At 42.6% G+C, this 14195-nt stretch overlaps 1 protein-coding gene across 2 annotated transcripts in view; it reads left to right on the top strand.

Annotated features, from left to right (window-relative positions):
- The window catches only part of Prkar2a (protein kinase cAMP-dependent type II regulatory subunit alpha), a 71695-nt gene that overhangs the window by 35474 nt on the left and 22026 nt on the right, over positions 1–14195 (top strand). For both annotated transcript variants that reach the window (XM_045136380.1, XM_045136379.1), the window contains exons 3-5: positions 1277–1329; positions 9016–9099; positions 13484–13590. In XM_045136380.1, the coding sequence (XP_044992315.1) occupies positions 1277–1329; positions 9016–9099; positions 13484–13590 (244 nt within the window). The remainder of the gene's footprint in view (positions 1–1276; positions 1330–9015; positions 9100–13483; positions 13591–14195) is intronic.

Genomic DNA, 14195 nt, shown 5'->3' with positions numbered 1-14195 from the left:
GAATAAAAGAAAAGTAACTTTTGTCTGGGGAGTAGCTTGGCGGTAGAACACTTGAATAGCATGTGCAAGGGCTTAGGTTTCATTCCTTTTTTTTTAATGTTTATTTTTATTTATTTATTTGACAGAGAAAGGGGGAGAGAAAGAATGGGTGTGCCAGGGCCTCCAGCCATTGCAAACGAACTGCAGACATGTGCACCCCCTTGTGCATCTGGCTAACATGGGTCCTGGGGAATCAAACCTGGATCCTTTGGATTTGCAGGCAAACACCTTAACTGCTAAGCCACCCATCCAGCCCATTCCCTTTTTTTTTTTTTTTTCAAGGTAGGGTCTCACTCTAGCTCAGCTGACCTAGAATTCACTATCTAGTCTCAGGGTGGCCTCGAACTCATGGTAATCCTCCTACCTCTGCCTCCCAAGTGCTGGGATTAAAGGCGTGTGGCACCACGCCAGACTCTCTTTTTTTAAACATAAGTACCTCAGAGAATGCCTTTCACTAATAGGCACTTAATATATTAATTAATCAATAGGGCTGGAGAGAAGGCTTAGTGGTTAAGGCGCTTGCCTGCAAAGCCAAAGGACTTCAGTTTAATTCCCCAGTACCCACATAAGTCAAATGCACAAGGTAAAAAAGTAAAAGAAGGAATTTAGCTGGATGTGGTGGTGCACATCTTTAGTCCCAGCACTGGGGAGGCAGAGGTAGGAGGAACATTGTGAGTTTGCTGTGAAGCCTGGGACTATAGAGTGAGTTCTAGTTCAGCCTCTGCTAGAGTGAGACCTACCTCAAAAGTGGGGTGCGGTGGGGTGGAGGGATTGCTTAGTGGTTAAGGCACTTGGCTGTAAAGCCAAAGAACCCAGGTTCAATTCCCCAGGACCCACAAAAGCCAGATGCACAAGGTGGTGCATGCATCTGGAGTTCATTTGCAGTGGATGGAGGCTCTGGCTAGCTCATTCTCTCTGTCTCTCTCCCTCTATGTCTCAGTCTTTGTCTCTCTCACTCAAATAAATAAAGAATAAAATTAGAATATTAAAACATTAAAGAAAAGGAAATTTAAAAGATCTCTGTTTTATAGCTGGGCATGATGGTACAAGTTGTAATCCTAGCTCTGAGTAGGTAGAGGCAGGAGGATCACAAATTCAAGAACATCCTACACTGCAGTGAGATTCTGTCACAGAAGAATGAATAAAAGGAAATTGTGTTCATTACCTGCTTTTTCCAAAGCCATACCTCTTGTCACTTCATTTTTTCCCCTCATTATTTTTTTCTTTCCAATTTTAGTCTGTGCAGAAACCTATAACCCTGATGAAGAAGAGGAAGACAATGATCCAAAGGTAAGAACAAAAGTCAGTGTTAAGCACAATCATGTTTCCCACTAACTCCTTCCTTCACATACCCAAAACTAATCAGAGAATTAAACTATGAATTAAAATCCCAATGAGAGCTGGAGAGATGGCTTAGCAGTGTAGGAGCTTGCCTTCAAAGCCAAAGGACCCAGGTTCAATTCCTAGGACCCACATAAGCCAGATCCACAAGGTGGCACATGTGTCTGGAGTTCACTTTAGGTAGCTGGAGGCCCAGGTGCACCAGTTTTCTCTCTCTCATCTGCCTCTTTCTCTCCGTCTCTCAAGTAAATATATATGTACATATATTTAATATAAACAATAAAATCTCAGGCTAGAGGGGTGGCTTAGTTGCTAAGGCATTTGCCTACAAAGCCAAAGGACCCAGGTTTGATTCCCCAGAACTCACATTAGCCAGATACACAAGGGAGTGCATGCGTCTGGACTTCCCTTTGCAGTGGCTGGAAGCCCTGTCGTGCCCATTCTCTCTCTCTCCCTCTTTCTCTGTCAAATAAATAAATACAATAAAATCTCAATGAGATGTCACATAAAAAGTATATTATTGGGGCTGCAGAGATGATTCAGAAGTTAAAATGCTTGCTTGCAAAACCTAACAATCCAGGTTCAGTTCCCCTGAATCCACACAAAGCCAGATGCACAAAGTGGCACATTGCATCTGTAGTTAGTTTGAGGTGGCTGGAGGCCTTGGTTTGTCCATTTTATCCATCTGTCTCTCTGTTATCTCTCTCTGCTTGCAAATAAATAAATAAAATATTTAGGGCTGGAGAGATTGCTTAGTGGTTAAGGCATTTGCCAGTGAAGCCAAAGAACCCACGTTCGATTTCCCAGGACCCACGTAAGCCAGATGCACAAGGGACACATGTTTCTGGGGTTCCCTTCCTTCCCCTCCTCTCCCCTCTCCTCATTGAAAATAAATAAATAAAAATAAAGACATTATTTTAAAAATATTTTAAGGGCTGGAGAGATGACTTAGCAGTTCAGGCGTTTGCCTGCAAAGCCAAAGGATCTTGGTTCGATTCTCTAGGACCCATGTAGGCCAGATGCACCAGGGGTACATGCATCTAGAGTTTGTTTGCAGTAGCTGGATGACCTGGTTCACCTATTCTCTCTTCCCTGCCCCTCCTTCTCTCAAATAAATAAATAAAATATATTTTTAAAAATTTAAAAATTGCCAGGTGTGGTGGTACATGCTTTTAATCCCAGGACTCTGGAGGCAGAGGTAGGAGGATCATCATGACTTTGAGACCACCCTGAGACTATATAGTGAATTTCAGGTCAGCCTGGGCTAGAGCAAAACCCTACCTCGAAAAAACAAAAAAATTAAAAATTAAAAAAATATGGGAAATGTTGCCAGTTTAGTGGCACACACCTCTAATCCCAGCACTTGGGAGTCAGAGGTAAAAGAATCACCATGAGTTTGAGGCCACCCTGAGACTACATAGTGAATTCCAGGTCAGCCTGGGCTACAGCGAGACCCTACCTTGAAACTCCCCCCACAAAAAAAAAATGAAAATAAACAAAACAAAAACATATACATTATTGCTGGGTGTGGTAGCATACACCTTTAATCCCAACACTTGAGAGACAGAAGTAGGAGGATCACTGTGAATTCGAGGACACCCTGAGACTACATAATGAAATCCAGTTTAACCTGGGCTAGAACAAGACTCTACCTTGAAAAACAAAACAAACAATACACACACACACACACGTCTGTATGTATATGTTTGTGTGTGTATTGATGCATGTACATGCCATGGCACACATGTGGAAGTCAGAAGTTTACTCCTTCTGTCTGGTTTCTATGGTCTTTTTGCTACTGGGAAGACCAGACTAGCTGGCCACACAAGATTTGGGATTGTCTTGGCTCCACCACCCATTGTCATAGGCATGTCAAGATTACAGATGTAGAGGCCAGTCAGGGCTACAGAGTGAATTCCATGTCAGCATAGACTACAGTGAGACGCTTGCACAAAAATAAAAAGAATGAGCCGGGCATGGTGGCACACACCTTTAATCCCAGCACTCAGGAAGCAGAGGTAGAAGGATTGCCAAGAGTTCAAGGCCACCCTGAGACTACATAGTTAATTTCAGGTCAGCCTGGACCAGAGTGAGACCCTGCCTCAAGTACCTCGAAAAACTGAAGAAAAGAAAAATAAGAGAAAGAATGAAGCCTGGCACGGTGGTGCACACTTTTAATGCTAGCACTCAGAAGTCAGAGGTAGAGGATTTCCATGAGTTCAAGGTCACCCTGAGACTACATAGTGAATTCCAGGTTAGTCTGGGTTAGAGTGAGACCTTACCTTGAAAAAAACAAAAATAATAATAATAATTCCAGACATGTGTACCATTTGTGTCCAGCTTTATGTGGATGCTGGAGTTTGAACTTGGGTCAGCAGGCTTGCAAAGCCTTTAACCACTGAGCCATCTCCTTAGTCCCAAAACATCACTTTCATTTAACAGATTAAGTCACCCTGGGTGAGGTTGGTTGGTTTGTTTGGTTGGTTTGATTTGGTTTTTCCAGGTAGGGTCTCACTCTAGCCCAGGCTGATCTGGAATTAACAACTATGTAGTCTCAGGGTGGCTTTAAACTCACAGTGATCCTCCTACTTCTGCCTCCTCCCCAGTGCTGGGATTAAAGGCGTGCACCACCATCCCTGGCTCCCTGGTTGAAGTTTTGATGAGGAGTACCTAGCTGTAGTCACAGGGGCCTTAAACATAGTCAAGTCATTTGACTCAGCAGTTACTTAAAAGAGTGCCGGAGCCTGCAGGCTGAAAGGGTTCGAGCCTGATGGGGAGTGAGGATTAAGGAAAGACAGAAGAAAGACTGAAAGCTAGGACTCCAGTCCAGGGCTGAAGCAAGGTCTCAAGCCAGGACTGAAGACACGGTTTATTTCGTAGCATTCCTTTTTATATCTTTTTACAGTTTTTCCATGGACAAAGATTTTATGAGCTTTACAAGTTCCTATCAAAAAAACCTTCCTGTTACAGAGTTTTTGCATTTCAATCACTTCTCAGTATAAAAGACCAGCCAAATGGCTGAATATACATAATCTTGCTTATATGTAGGCTGCTATAGTTTTGTTAATGTCTTGCTGCCAGACGGCTTCCCGACACTGAATATGCATAATCTTGCGTACTTGTAGGCTGCTATAGTTTTGCTAATGTCTTGCTGCCAGAAGGCCAGAGCTATGGATGGATACAAGTCCAGCCAAAATGGCTCCCGACAAAAGAGGATTCTTTGGCTAATGAGCAATTGAATTCTCTCCAAGGCTGTCCAAATGGAGATACTGCAGTGTTTGTAATAGTAAAAAAAAAAAAAAAAAAAAAAAGGCAAGAACATAAAATGACTCTTACTAGAGGGATTGCCAGAGGCTAAATTGTGTTGTATTCAAAGTCAGAGACTCTGCAGCTATTGCAAATGATTTCTAGAGCTGGAGTGATGGCTTAGCTGAAGGTGATTGCTTGTGAATCCAAAGGACACATGTTTGATTCCCCAGGACACACGTAAGCCAGATGCACAAATGGTGCATGTGTCTGGAGTTCATTTGTAGCAACTGGAGGCCATTTATTTATTTGCAAACAGAGAAAAAGAGAGGTGGGCTATGGCTGCACCAGGTCTTCTTGGCACTGTAAACAAACTCCAGGTGCATGCACCACTTTGTGCATCTGGTTTATGTTGGGTACTTCAGAATCAAACTGTGCTGTTAGACATTGCAAGCAAACATCTCTCCAGTCCCATCACTCTAGAAAACTGCCAGTTCAAAGCCGGGCGTGGTGGCGCACGCCTTTAATCCCAGCACTTGGGAGGCAGAGGTAAGGAGGATCGCCGTGAGTTCGAGGCCACCCTGAGACTCCATAGTGAATTACAGGTCAGCCTGGGCTAGAGCGAGACCCTACCTCAAAAAAATTCAAAAAATCAAAAAAAAAAAACATTTTTCTCCAATTTCATAAAATGAAAACAGAAAAGAGTGATGTGATCTATCATGTATACCTTAAATAGATTAACCTGTGAAGGATTCCTAAAGTACTCTTAATAATAAAATGCTACCCACATGTGATTATAAGAAATATTAGATTTAATATTTTTTTAAATTCTGAATTCTGTAAAGTTCTTGATGTCTTTTAAAACAGAAAACATTTTTCTCCAATTTCATATTTCAAATTTAATACAACACTTATTCCTAATAAGATTAAATGGAGTGATTTTCTTTTTCCTTAGGCTAACAATACTTAGTAGGTTTCCCAATTGTAATAAAATGTTCGGTGGTATTTTTTTTTTTCAGTTCAGCAAACATGAGAGTAATGATAGTTATTTTGGGGGGAGGAGTTTGAGGTAGGGTCTCACTCTAGCCCAGGCTGACCTGGAATTGAATAGTTTCAGGGTGGCCTCAAACAGTGATTCTGAAGGGACCCTACGCTCTGCCCGGATATGGCGACACCCCAAATCACTCTCGAGAAGCGGTCTTGATGCAAACTGCAAGAGGATTTTATTCCAAGCACGCTGGGGCCCACAGTCATACACCGCACAGGGGTAGAGGACTGCAGAGCCCCGAATGCAGGAACAGGACAGTTTTTATAGGGTTTCTAACAAAGCCGGTGCATTAGACCAATCATTTTGTAATATCAGGAACTCACAAGGTGTTAGCCAGTCAGTTTGTGCCACCCCATAGTTTCTAAGCCAATTAGTTTATGACCTTGGTGGTCAGCATTTGCGCAGGTCCTTGGGTGGGAGTAGCAGAGTGTGGTACCAGTCTCCTATGACCTTGAGGGTCAGCCTTTGCGCAATTCCTTAGGTGGGGGTAGCAGAGTATGGTATCAGCCTCCTATGACCTTGGTGGTCTGAGGCAGGCTGCTACAGCTTATGGTGCGAGCTACTAAGGCTTACAGTGTGGGCTATTAAGGCTTATAGTATAAGGCTTATAGTGCAGGCTATTTACAGAAACCAAATAAGTGGTTCACTTCATTACTCATTTCCCATCCTTGAGGGCTATCTCATGCCCTTTTTACCTAGTTTTATATTAGGAGCAGGCTCTGATATAATGAGAACAGGGATTCTTTACTTGCTCCAACAGAGAGTAAAGCCTGGAGTTTGAGGTATGCAGGGGGCCCGCTTAAGTTCCCCTTGGAGCGTGATAGTATTTCTGAGCTTCTGAATTCTTGGGCCTTTCAATTCTTCTACTTCAGCTTCCTGATGCTGGGATTAAAGGCATGTGTCACCACACCTGGCATAATAGTTTGTTGTTGTTGTTTTTGTGACCAGGGTGGCCTTGAATTTAACAGGGATCCTCAGCAGCCTCAGCCTCCTGGTGCTTGGATTAAAGGCATGTGCCATCACGCCCCACTCCATAATAATGGTTTTGAAGCATGTACCTAAGTGAATTCAAGATACTGTTTTAGACACTCTATATGTTCATCTTTAAGATAACTAGTTTGTAAATATCACTATAACTGCTAATACTATTGATGCTTCAGTTCAAGCTTGCATATCTGTGTCTGCTTAGATGTCAATATACAACATGAATTCTCTTTCTACTCACAGTTTTTCCAGCTTAATGCACGGCAGCTCCATTGTTCAGTTGCTCTAGTCTAAAACTTTTTTATTATTTTTTTTAAAGTTAAAAAATTTATTTATTTATTTGTAAGCACAAAGAGAAGAGAGAAGAGAGACAGACAGAATGGGTATGTCAAAGCCTCTGGCCACTGTAAACGAACTCCAGATACAGACACATGCTCCTTTTGTGCATCTAGCTTACATGAGTTCTGGGCAATTGAACCTGGGTCCTTGGCTTCATAAGCTTAACTGCTAAGCCATCTCTCCAGCCCTGAACTCTTTTTTTTTTTTAATTTTTTTTTCTGATTTATTTTTATTTATTTATTTGAGACAGAGAGAGAGAAAGAGAAAGAATGGGTGCACCAGGGCCTTCAGCTGCTGCAAATGAACTCCAGATGCATGTGCCCCCTTGTGTATCTGGCTAACGTGGGTCCTGGGGAATTAAGCCTCGAACTGGGGTCCTCAGGCTTCACAGGCAAACGCTTAACTGCTATGCCATCTCTCCAGCCCTGAACTTTAAAAAATATATATATATTTATTTATTTATTTGCAAGCAGAGAGAAGATAGAATAGGCATACTAGAGCCTCTAGCTTCTACAAACAAACTTTGGATGCCTGTACCACTTTGTACAGGCTTTAGGTAGGGTCTGGGGAGTTGAACTCTGGTCACTAGGCTTTGCAGGCAAATACCTAAACTGCTAAGCCATCTCTTCAGTGCAACATTAAACTTTTTTTTTTTTTTTTTTTTTTTTTTTTGAGGTACGGTTTCACTCTAGCCCGGGCTGACTTGGAATTCATTATGTAGTCTCAGGGTGGCCTTGAACTCACAGTGATTTCCTACCTTTACCTTCTGAGTGCTGGGATTAAAGATTAAAGGCAGGTGCTACCACACCTGGCCCAACACTGCCTTTTTTTTTTTTTTTTAAGTTTTTCGAGGTAAGGTCTCACTATAGCCCACAGTAACCTGGAATTCACTATGGAATCTCAGGGTGGCCTCGAACTCATGGCGATCCTCCTACCTCTGCCTCCTGAGTGCTGGGATTAAAGGCATACACCACCATGCCTGGCTGACATTGCCCTTTTTTGACCCTCCTATCTTCACTTCCTAAATGCTATGTGTGCCACCACACCTGGTTTATGTAGTGTTGGGAAGCAAACTCGGGGCTTCTTGCATGCTAGGTGCACACTTTTATCAAGTAAGCTATATCCCCAGCTCTCCTGGTTACTTGTCAAACTTGTTATTCACACTCCCACCATAAAATGCCTTGTTTTCACGTGCTCTTCCCAGAGATAGCTACATGACTCACTCTGCAGTTACATTTACTTCCTTGAGATCTTACCCCAGTTGTCATTTCCTGAGTCAGCCTCACCTGGCCACATGCACGTGCACTCTAGTACTTATCTCCTTCACACTACTTTCCCTCTTTAATCTTATCAGTTTCTTTTTTTTATGTGCTTGTTGAATAGAAGAGCATATTATTTTATCTGTCTGTTCACTGATGTGTTCCCAGAGCTAGAGTACTACCTGGCACTGAATAGGTGTTCAGTGTGTGTGAAATGAACAAATCTACACCCCTCTGCTTTACAGATGAGAACTGATTTGTTGCTTGCCACAACATCAGTAGGGCTTCAGGACTGTGCTGTGCATTCTGGGTCATAGTGCCCCACTACATTCAGCCCACTACATGGCATTTCTGTAAAATTAACAGTTTTGAAAACATGTTCTTCTCCTCCACTTTTCAAAGAAAGAGAAACATTCAGGGTTTTTTTTTAAATTTTTTTTTTGAGGTAGGGTTTTGCTGTAGCCCCAACTGACCTAGAGTTTACTATGTAGTCCCAGGGTGGCCTCAGACTCACAGCTACCCTCCTACCTCTGCCTCCCAAGTGCTGGGATTAAAGGTATGAGCCACCACTCCCAGGCTACATTGATTTTTAAAAATATCTATTTATTTTATTTATTTGGGAGAGAGAGAGAGACTTACCTGGGTCCTTTGGCTTCACAGGCAAACACCTTAACCACTAAGCCATCTCTTAAGCCCTACATTCATTTTTAACTGGGTGATTTTGAAATAAGGAATAATTTTCTGTATTTCAATTGACAGGTGGTTTATCCTAAGAGTGATGAACAGCGATGCCGACTTCAGGAAGCTTGCAAAGATATTCTCCTGTTCAAAAATCTTGATCCGGTATCATTAATTTTATTTTTCACAATAATTAACTTTTAAATTTAAATTTTAAATTTTAAAGAAAAAATAGTCTCTATAGGAAAGCATTGCTATTCTTATGTTTATCAGTAGCCAACTGGAACTCATTAAGAACATTTCCAAAAATCCAGCCAGGCATGGTGGCGCACCCCTTTAATCCCAGCACTTGGGAGGCAGAGGTAGATGGATCACAGTGAGCTCAAGACCACTCTGAGACTACATAATGAGTTCCAGGTCAGCCTGGACTAGAGTGAGACCCTACCTCAATAAACCTGTAAGACCCCCAGTACGAGGACCCCACGCTCTGCCCGGAAATGGCGACACCCCAAACCACTCACGAGAAACAGTCTTGATGCAAACAGCAAGAGGATTTTTATTCCAAGCGCGCTGGGGCCCACAGTCGTACACCGCACAGGGGTAGAGGACTGCAGAGCCCCGAATGCAGGAACGGGACAGTTTTTATAGGGTTTCTAACAAAGCCTGTGCATTAGACCAATCATTTTTTTAACATCAGGAGCCCGTGGGGTGTGAGCCAGTCAGTTTGTGCCACTCCATAGTTTCTAAGCCAATTAGTTTAATTTGTTCAAGCCCCTTGTGGACCAATCAGTCTCCTATGATCTTGGTGGTCAGCATTTGCGCAGGTCCTTGGGTGGGAGTAGCAGAGTGTGGTATCAGTCTCCTATGACCTTGGTGGTCTGAGGCAGGCTGCTACGGCTTATGGTGCGGGCTACTAAGGCTTAAGGCTTATGCTGCAGGCTACTTACAGAAACCAAATAAGTGGTTCATTTCATTACTCATTTTCCATCCTTGAGGGCTATCTCATGCCCTTTTTTACCTAGTTTTATATTAGGAGCGGGCTCTGATATAATGGGAAGAGGGATTCTTTACTTGCTTCCAACAGAGAGTAAAGCCTGGAGTTTGAGGTATGCAGGGGCCCGCTTAAGCTCCCTTTGGAGCGTGATAGAATTTCTGGGCTTCTGAATTCTTGGGCCTTTCAAACCAAAAAAAAAAGAACATTTCCAAAAATCCAACTTTTCTTTAATGAACAACTTTCAAATAACTCATTATTGCACATGTCAAGATGCTACTAACAAATTCATTAATATTCAGGATTCATTACTATGTCAAAGGTTACTCAGGAATTACAGTTTTCATTACAATGAAATGCAGCATTTCCATAAGAAATGTTTGCCTGAAGCAAGTGTAATCTCATGAATGTAGCACTACTAACACTAATTCTCCCATACATGCCCCACAAGCACCCACACCAATGCACACATGCTTACGCTTGCAAACTCATTAGATACAAGGGCAGTTTAAACAGAAATTGGATACTAAAAGAGCATTTGTAAATGTGGGTTATCATTTGGACAACTGTAGAGAGTAGGCAAAAAATCCTAAAAGTGTATATAAATTTTAGTCAGTAACTGAAAATCGTACTTCAAGTTGAAACCATGTCCATGACTGCAAGCCTTGCTCTATTCCACACAAAAACTCATAACTGTTAAAAGGACAAATGAAAATCTACATGTAACAGAGAAGACATAAATTATTTTTAATTTTTTTTTTTTTTTTTTCGAGGTAGGGTCTCACTCTGGTCCAGGCTGACCTGGAATTAACTCTGTAGTCTCAGGGTAGCCTTGAACTCACGGTGATCCTCCTACCTCTGCCTCCCGAGTGCTGGGATTAAAGGCGTGCGCCACCACGCCCGGCTAATTATTTTTAATTTTAAAAAGGAAAAACATAAGTCCTTATTAAACATTTCATTTAAAAATTTGCAGCTTTATTTTAAAATGTGGTAATGCTCAAAAATGGCAGTTGTCTCCCATAAATGTAAAAATGTTTAAGATATCAACACATTATTTTATAAGTTATATGTAACACTTAGTATCCTAATATCAACGATAAGGTAACATTAATTTTAAATATCTTTTAGCATTTTCTTGTTTGCCATTGTAGTGGTTTGATTCAAGTGTCCCCCATAAACTTAGGTGTTCTGAATGGTAGGTTCCCAGCTGATGGAGATTTGAGAATTAATGCCTCCTGGAGGCAGTGTATTGTTGGAGGCGGGCTTATGGGTGTTAAAGCCAGTTTCCCCATGCCAGTGTTTGGCACACTCTCCTGTCACTGTTGTCCATCTGATGTTGGTGAGGGGGTGATGTCCACCCTCTGCTCCTGCCATCGTTTATCCCTGCCATCATGGAGCTTCCCCTTGAGTCTGAAAACCAAAATAAACCTTTCTTTTTCCCACAAGCTGCTCTTGGTTGGGTGTTTTTTTTGTTTTTTTGTTTTTTTTTTAAATTTTTTATTTATTTATTTGAGAGCGACAGACACAGAGAGAAAGACAGATAGAGGGAGAGAGAGAGAATGGGCGCGCCAGGGCTTCCAGCCTCTGCAAACGAACTCCAGACGCGTGCGCCCCCTTGTGCATCTGGCTAACGTGGGACCTGGGGAACCAAGCCTCAAACCGGGGTCCTTAGGCTTCACAGGCAAGCGCTTAACCGCTAAGCCATCTCTCCAGCCCGGTTGGGTGTTTTTTGCCAGCAATGTGAACCTGACTGCAACACCATTTGAACAGTTTTAAGCATCTTAACAATACTTAAGTATGAGGCATGTAACTTCAGATTCATTCATTTGTGTATGTGTGTTTGGGTGTGTGCAGATGAGCATGCTTGTGAAGGCCAGAAGACAAACCTTAGGTGTCACAGTACCGTCCACTTTTTTGGGACAGTGTCTCTCATTGGCCTGGAACTTATCAAGTGGACTAAGCTAGTAGGCCACCAAAACCCAGAACTCTTGCTTCCGCCTCCCCAGCACTGGGATTACAAGTAGGACGTGGGTTCTAGGACTTAAATTCAGGTCCTTATGCTTGCATTACAGGTACCTTACTGACTGAGCTATCTTCCCAGCCAGACTCATTTTATTTACTGTTTTTTTAAAGTAGGGTCTCAGACTAGACCAGGCTGACCTGGAATTAACTATGTGGTCTCAGGCTGGCCTCAAACTCACAGTGATCCTTCTACCTCCCTAATGCTGGGATAAAAGGTGTGTGCCACAATGCCTGGCTTTTTTGTTCTGTTTTTTAAAATATTTTTTATTTATTTGAGAGAGAGAATGAATGGGCATATCAGGGTTCTTGCCACTGCAAATGAATTCCAGAGGTATGTACCAATTTGTGCATCTGGGTAGTGGGGATTTGAACCAGGGCTTGCAGGCTTTGCAAACATGTGCCTTTTGCCAATGAACCATCTCCCCAGCCCCATGTTCTTTTAAAATATTTTATTTATTTATTTATTTGCAAGCAGGGAGATACAGGCTGAGAGAGACAGAGAGAGAGAGTATGGGTATACCAGGCCCTCTAGCACTGCAAATGAACTCCAGATGCATGCAACACTTTGTGTATCAATTGCTGTGGTTGAGGCCCTGGCACGTCAATTCTCTCTCCTCCCTCTTGCTCTTGATTTCTCTAAAATTAAAAAAAAAAAAAAAGAGGGCTGGAGAGATGGCTTAGCAGTTAAGCGCTTGCCTGTGAAGCCTAAGGACCCTAGTTCGAGGCCTGATTCCCCAGGACCCACGTTAACCAGATGCACAAGGGGGCGCAAGCATCTGAAGTTCATTTGCAGTGGCTGGAAGCCCTGGCATGCCCATTCTCTCTCTGTCACTCTCAAATAAATAAATAAAAATGAACAAAAAAAAATTTTTAAGATGAAAAGAAATAGGGCTGGTGAGATGGCTTGATGCTTAAAGCACTTGCCTGTGAAGCCAAAGTACCCAGGCTCATTTCCCCAGGACGCACATAAGCCAGATGCACAAAGCCAGAGGCACACGTATCTGGAGTTTGTTTATAGGAGCTGAAGGCCTTGGCACACCCATTTTCTCTCTCTCTCTCTCTGCCTGTTTTTTTTTTTTTTCCTCTCTCTGTCAAATAATTTTTTTAAAAATTAAAATTAAAAAAATAAAAGGGAAAACAAAACAAGCCAGGCTTAGCTGTGCGTAGTGGCACACGCCCTCAATCCTAGTACTTGGGAGGCAGAGGCAGGAGGATCACTGTGAGTTCCAGGCTACCCTGAGACTTCATAGTGCATTCCAGGTCAGCCTTGGCTAGAGCAAAACTCTTACCTCGAAAAACAAACAAACAAACAAAAAAAGTTTGTCAGCTGTGCTGTCTACTAAGCACATGGAAGTTCAAAGCTGACTAGTTCCAGAAACATGTTTATTTCAGACAGCTTCTGGGTTTCTGCTTAAATTTTAAGAATAGTCTGGTCTAGGGACTTGTGTGATATAGTCACAAATTAAGATGAATATGGCCACCATATTTCCTCAGCAGACGTCACAGCTATCTTCTCTCCTTGTGTGTACCCTACAGGAACAGCTTTCTCAAGTTCTCGATGCCATGTTTGAAAGGATAGTCAAAATTGACGAGCATGTCATTGACCAAGGAGATGATGGAGACAACTTTTATGTCATAGAACGGTGGGTGCTTTATGACTGTGCAGCCACACTTCATTGGATTCATAATTTAGGGCAGATGCCTTACCCTGTGCTGTGTTTAGCCCACAAAAGTTTAGCGCCACATGAACAAGCTGACTCTTGAGGGACCCCAGTTTGCTCCTCCGTGTCTGCTGCTGTCCTGAGTCCTCAGGACAATCCATATTTTGGGGAGAGATCACTTATAGAAGAAAAGATGACAGCATGGTGCTTTACAAACAGTTATTTTCCAGTACTCAAGTGAATGAATTCTCTGGAGAATATCTGTGGCTCTGCATTGTCATTTGTAGCTTTGATTTCTGGCTCACTCTTAAACATGAATATTCTACTCTGACCTCCATTCTCACAGCCCCTCCTGAGGGCTCTGTGCCAGCAGTGAGCCACACTGGATTTACCTGCCCAGCTTGCCCTGTCTTAGCTTCTTGAATTGACAGTGCTCTCATGAGGTGGGTGAGGCTCCTTATTATTCCCACTCAGCCACAAAAGAAGGAGTCTCACCAGAATTTAAGGTAATAAGGTGTTACCTTAAGTTAAACCAAGGTCACCCTGATACTCCATAGTGAATTCCAGGTCAGCCTAGGCTACAGCGA

Source organism: Jaculus jaculus, chromosome 17 (assembly GCF_020740685.1).
Source record: "Jaculus jaculus isolate mJacJac1 chromosome 17, mJacJac1.mat.Y.cur, whole genome shotgun sequence".
Taxonomy (NCBI): Eukaryota; Metazoa; Chordata; class Mammalia; order Rodentia; family Dipodidae; genus Jaculus; species Jaculus jaculus.
Note: the sequence above shows the minus strand (reverse complement) of the source record. Positions and strands in the feature narration are given on the sequence as shown.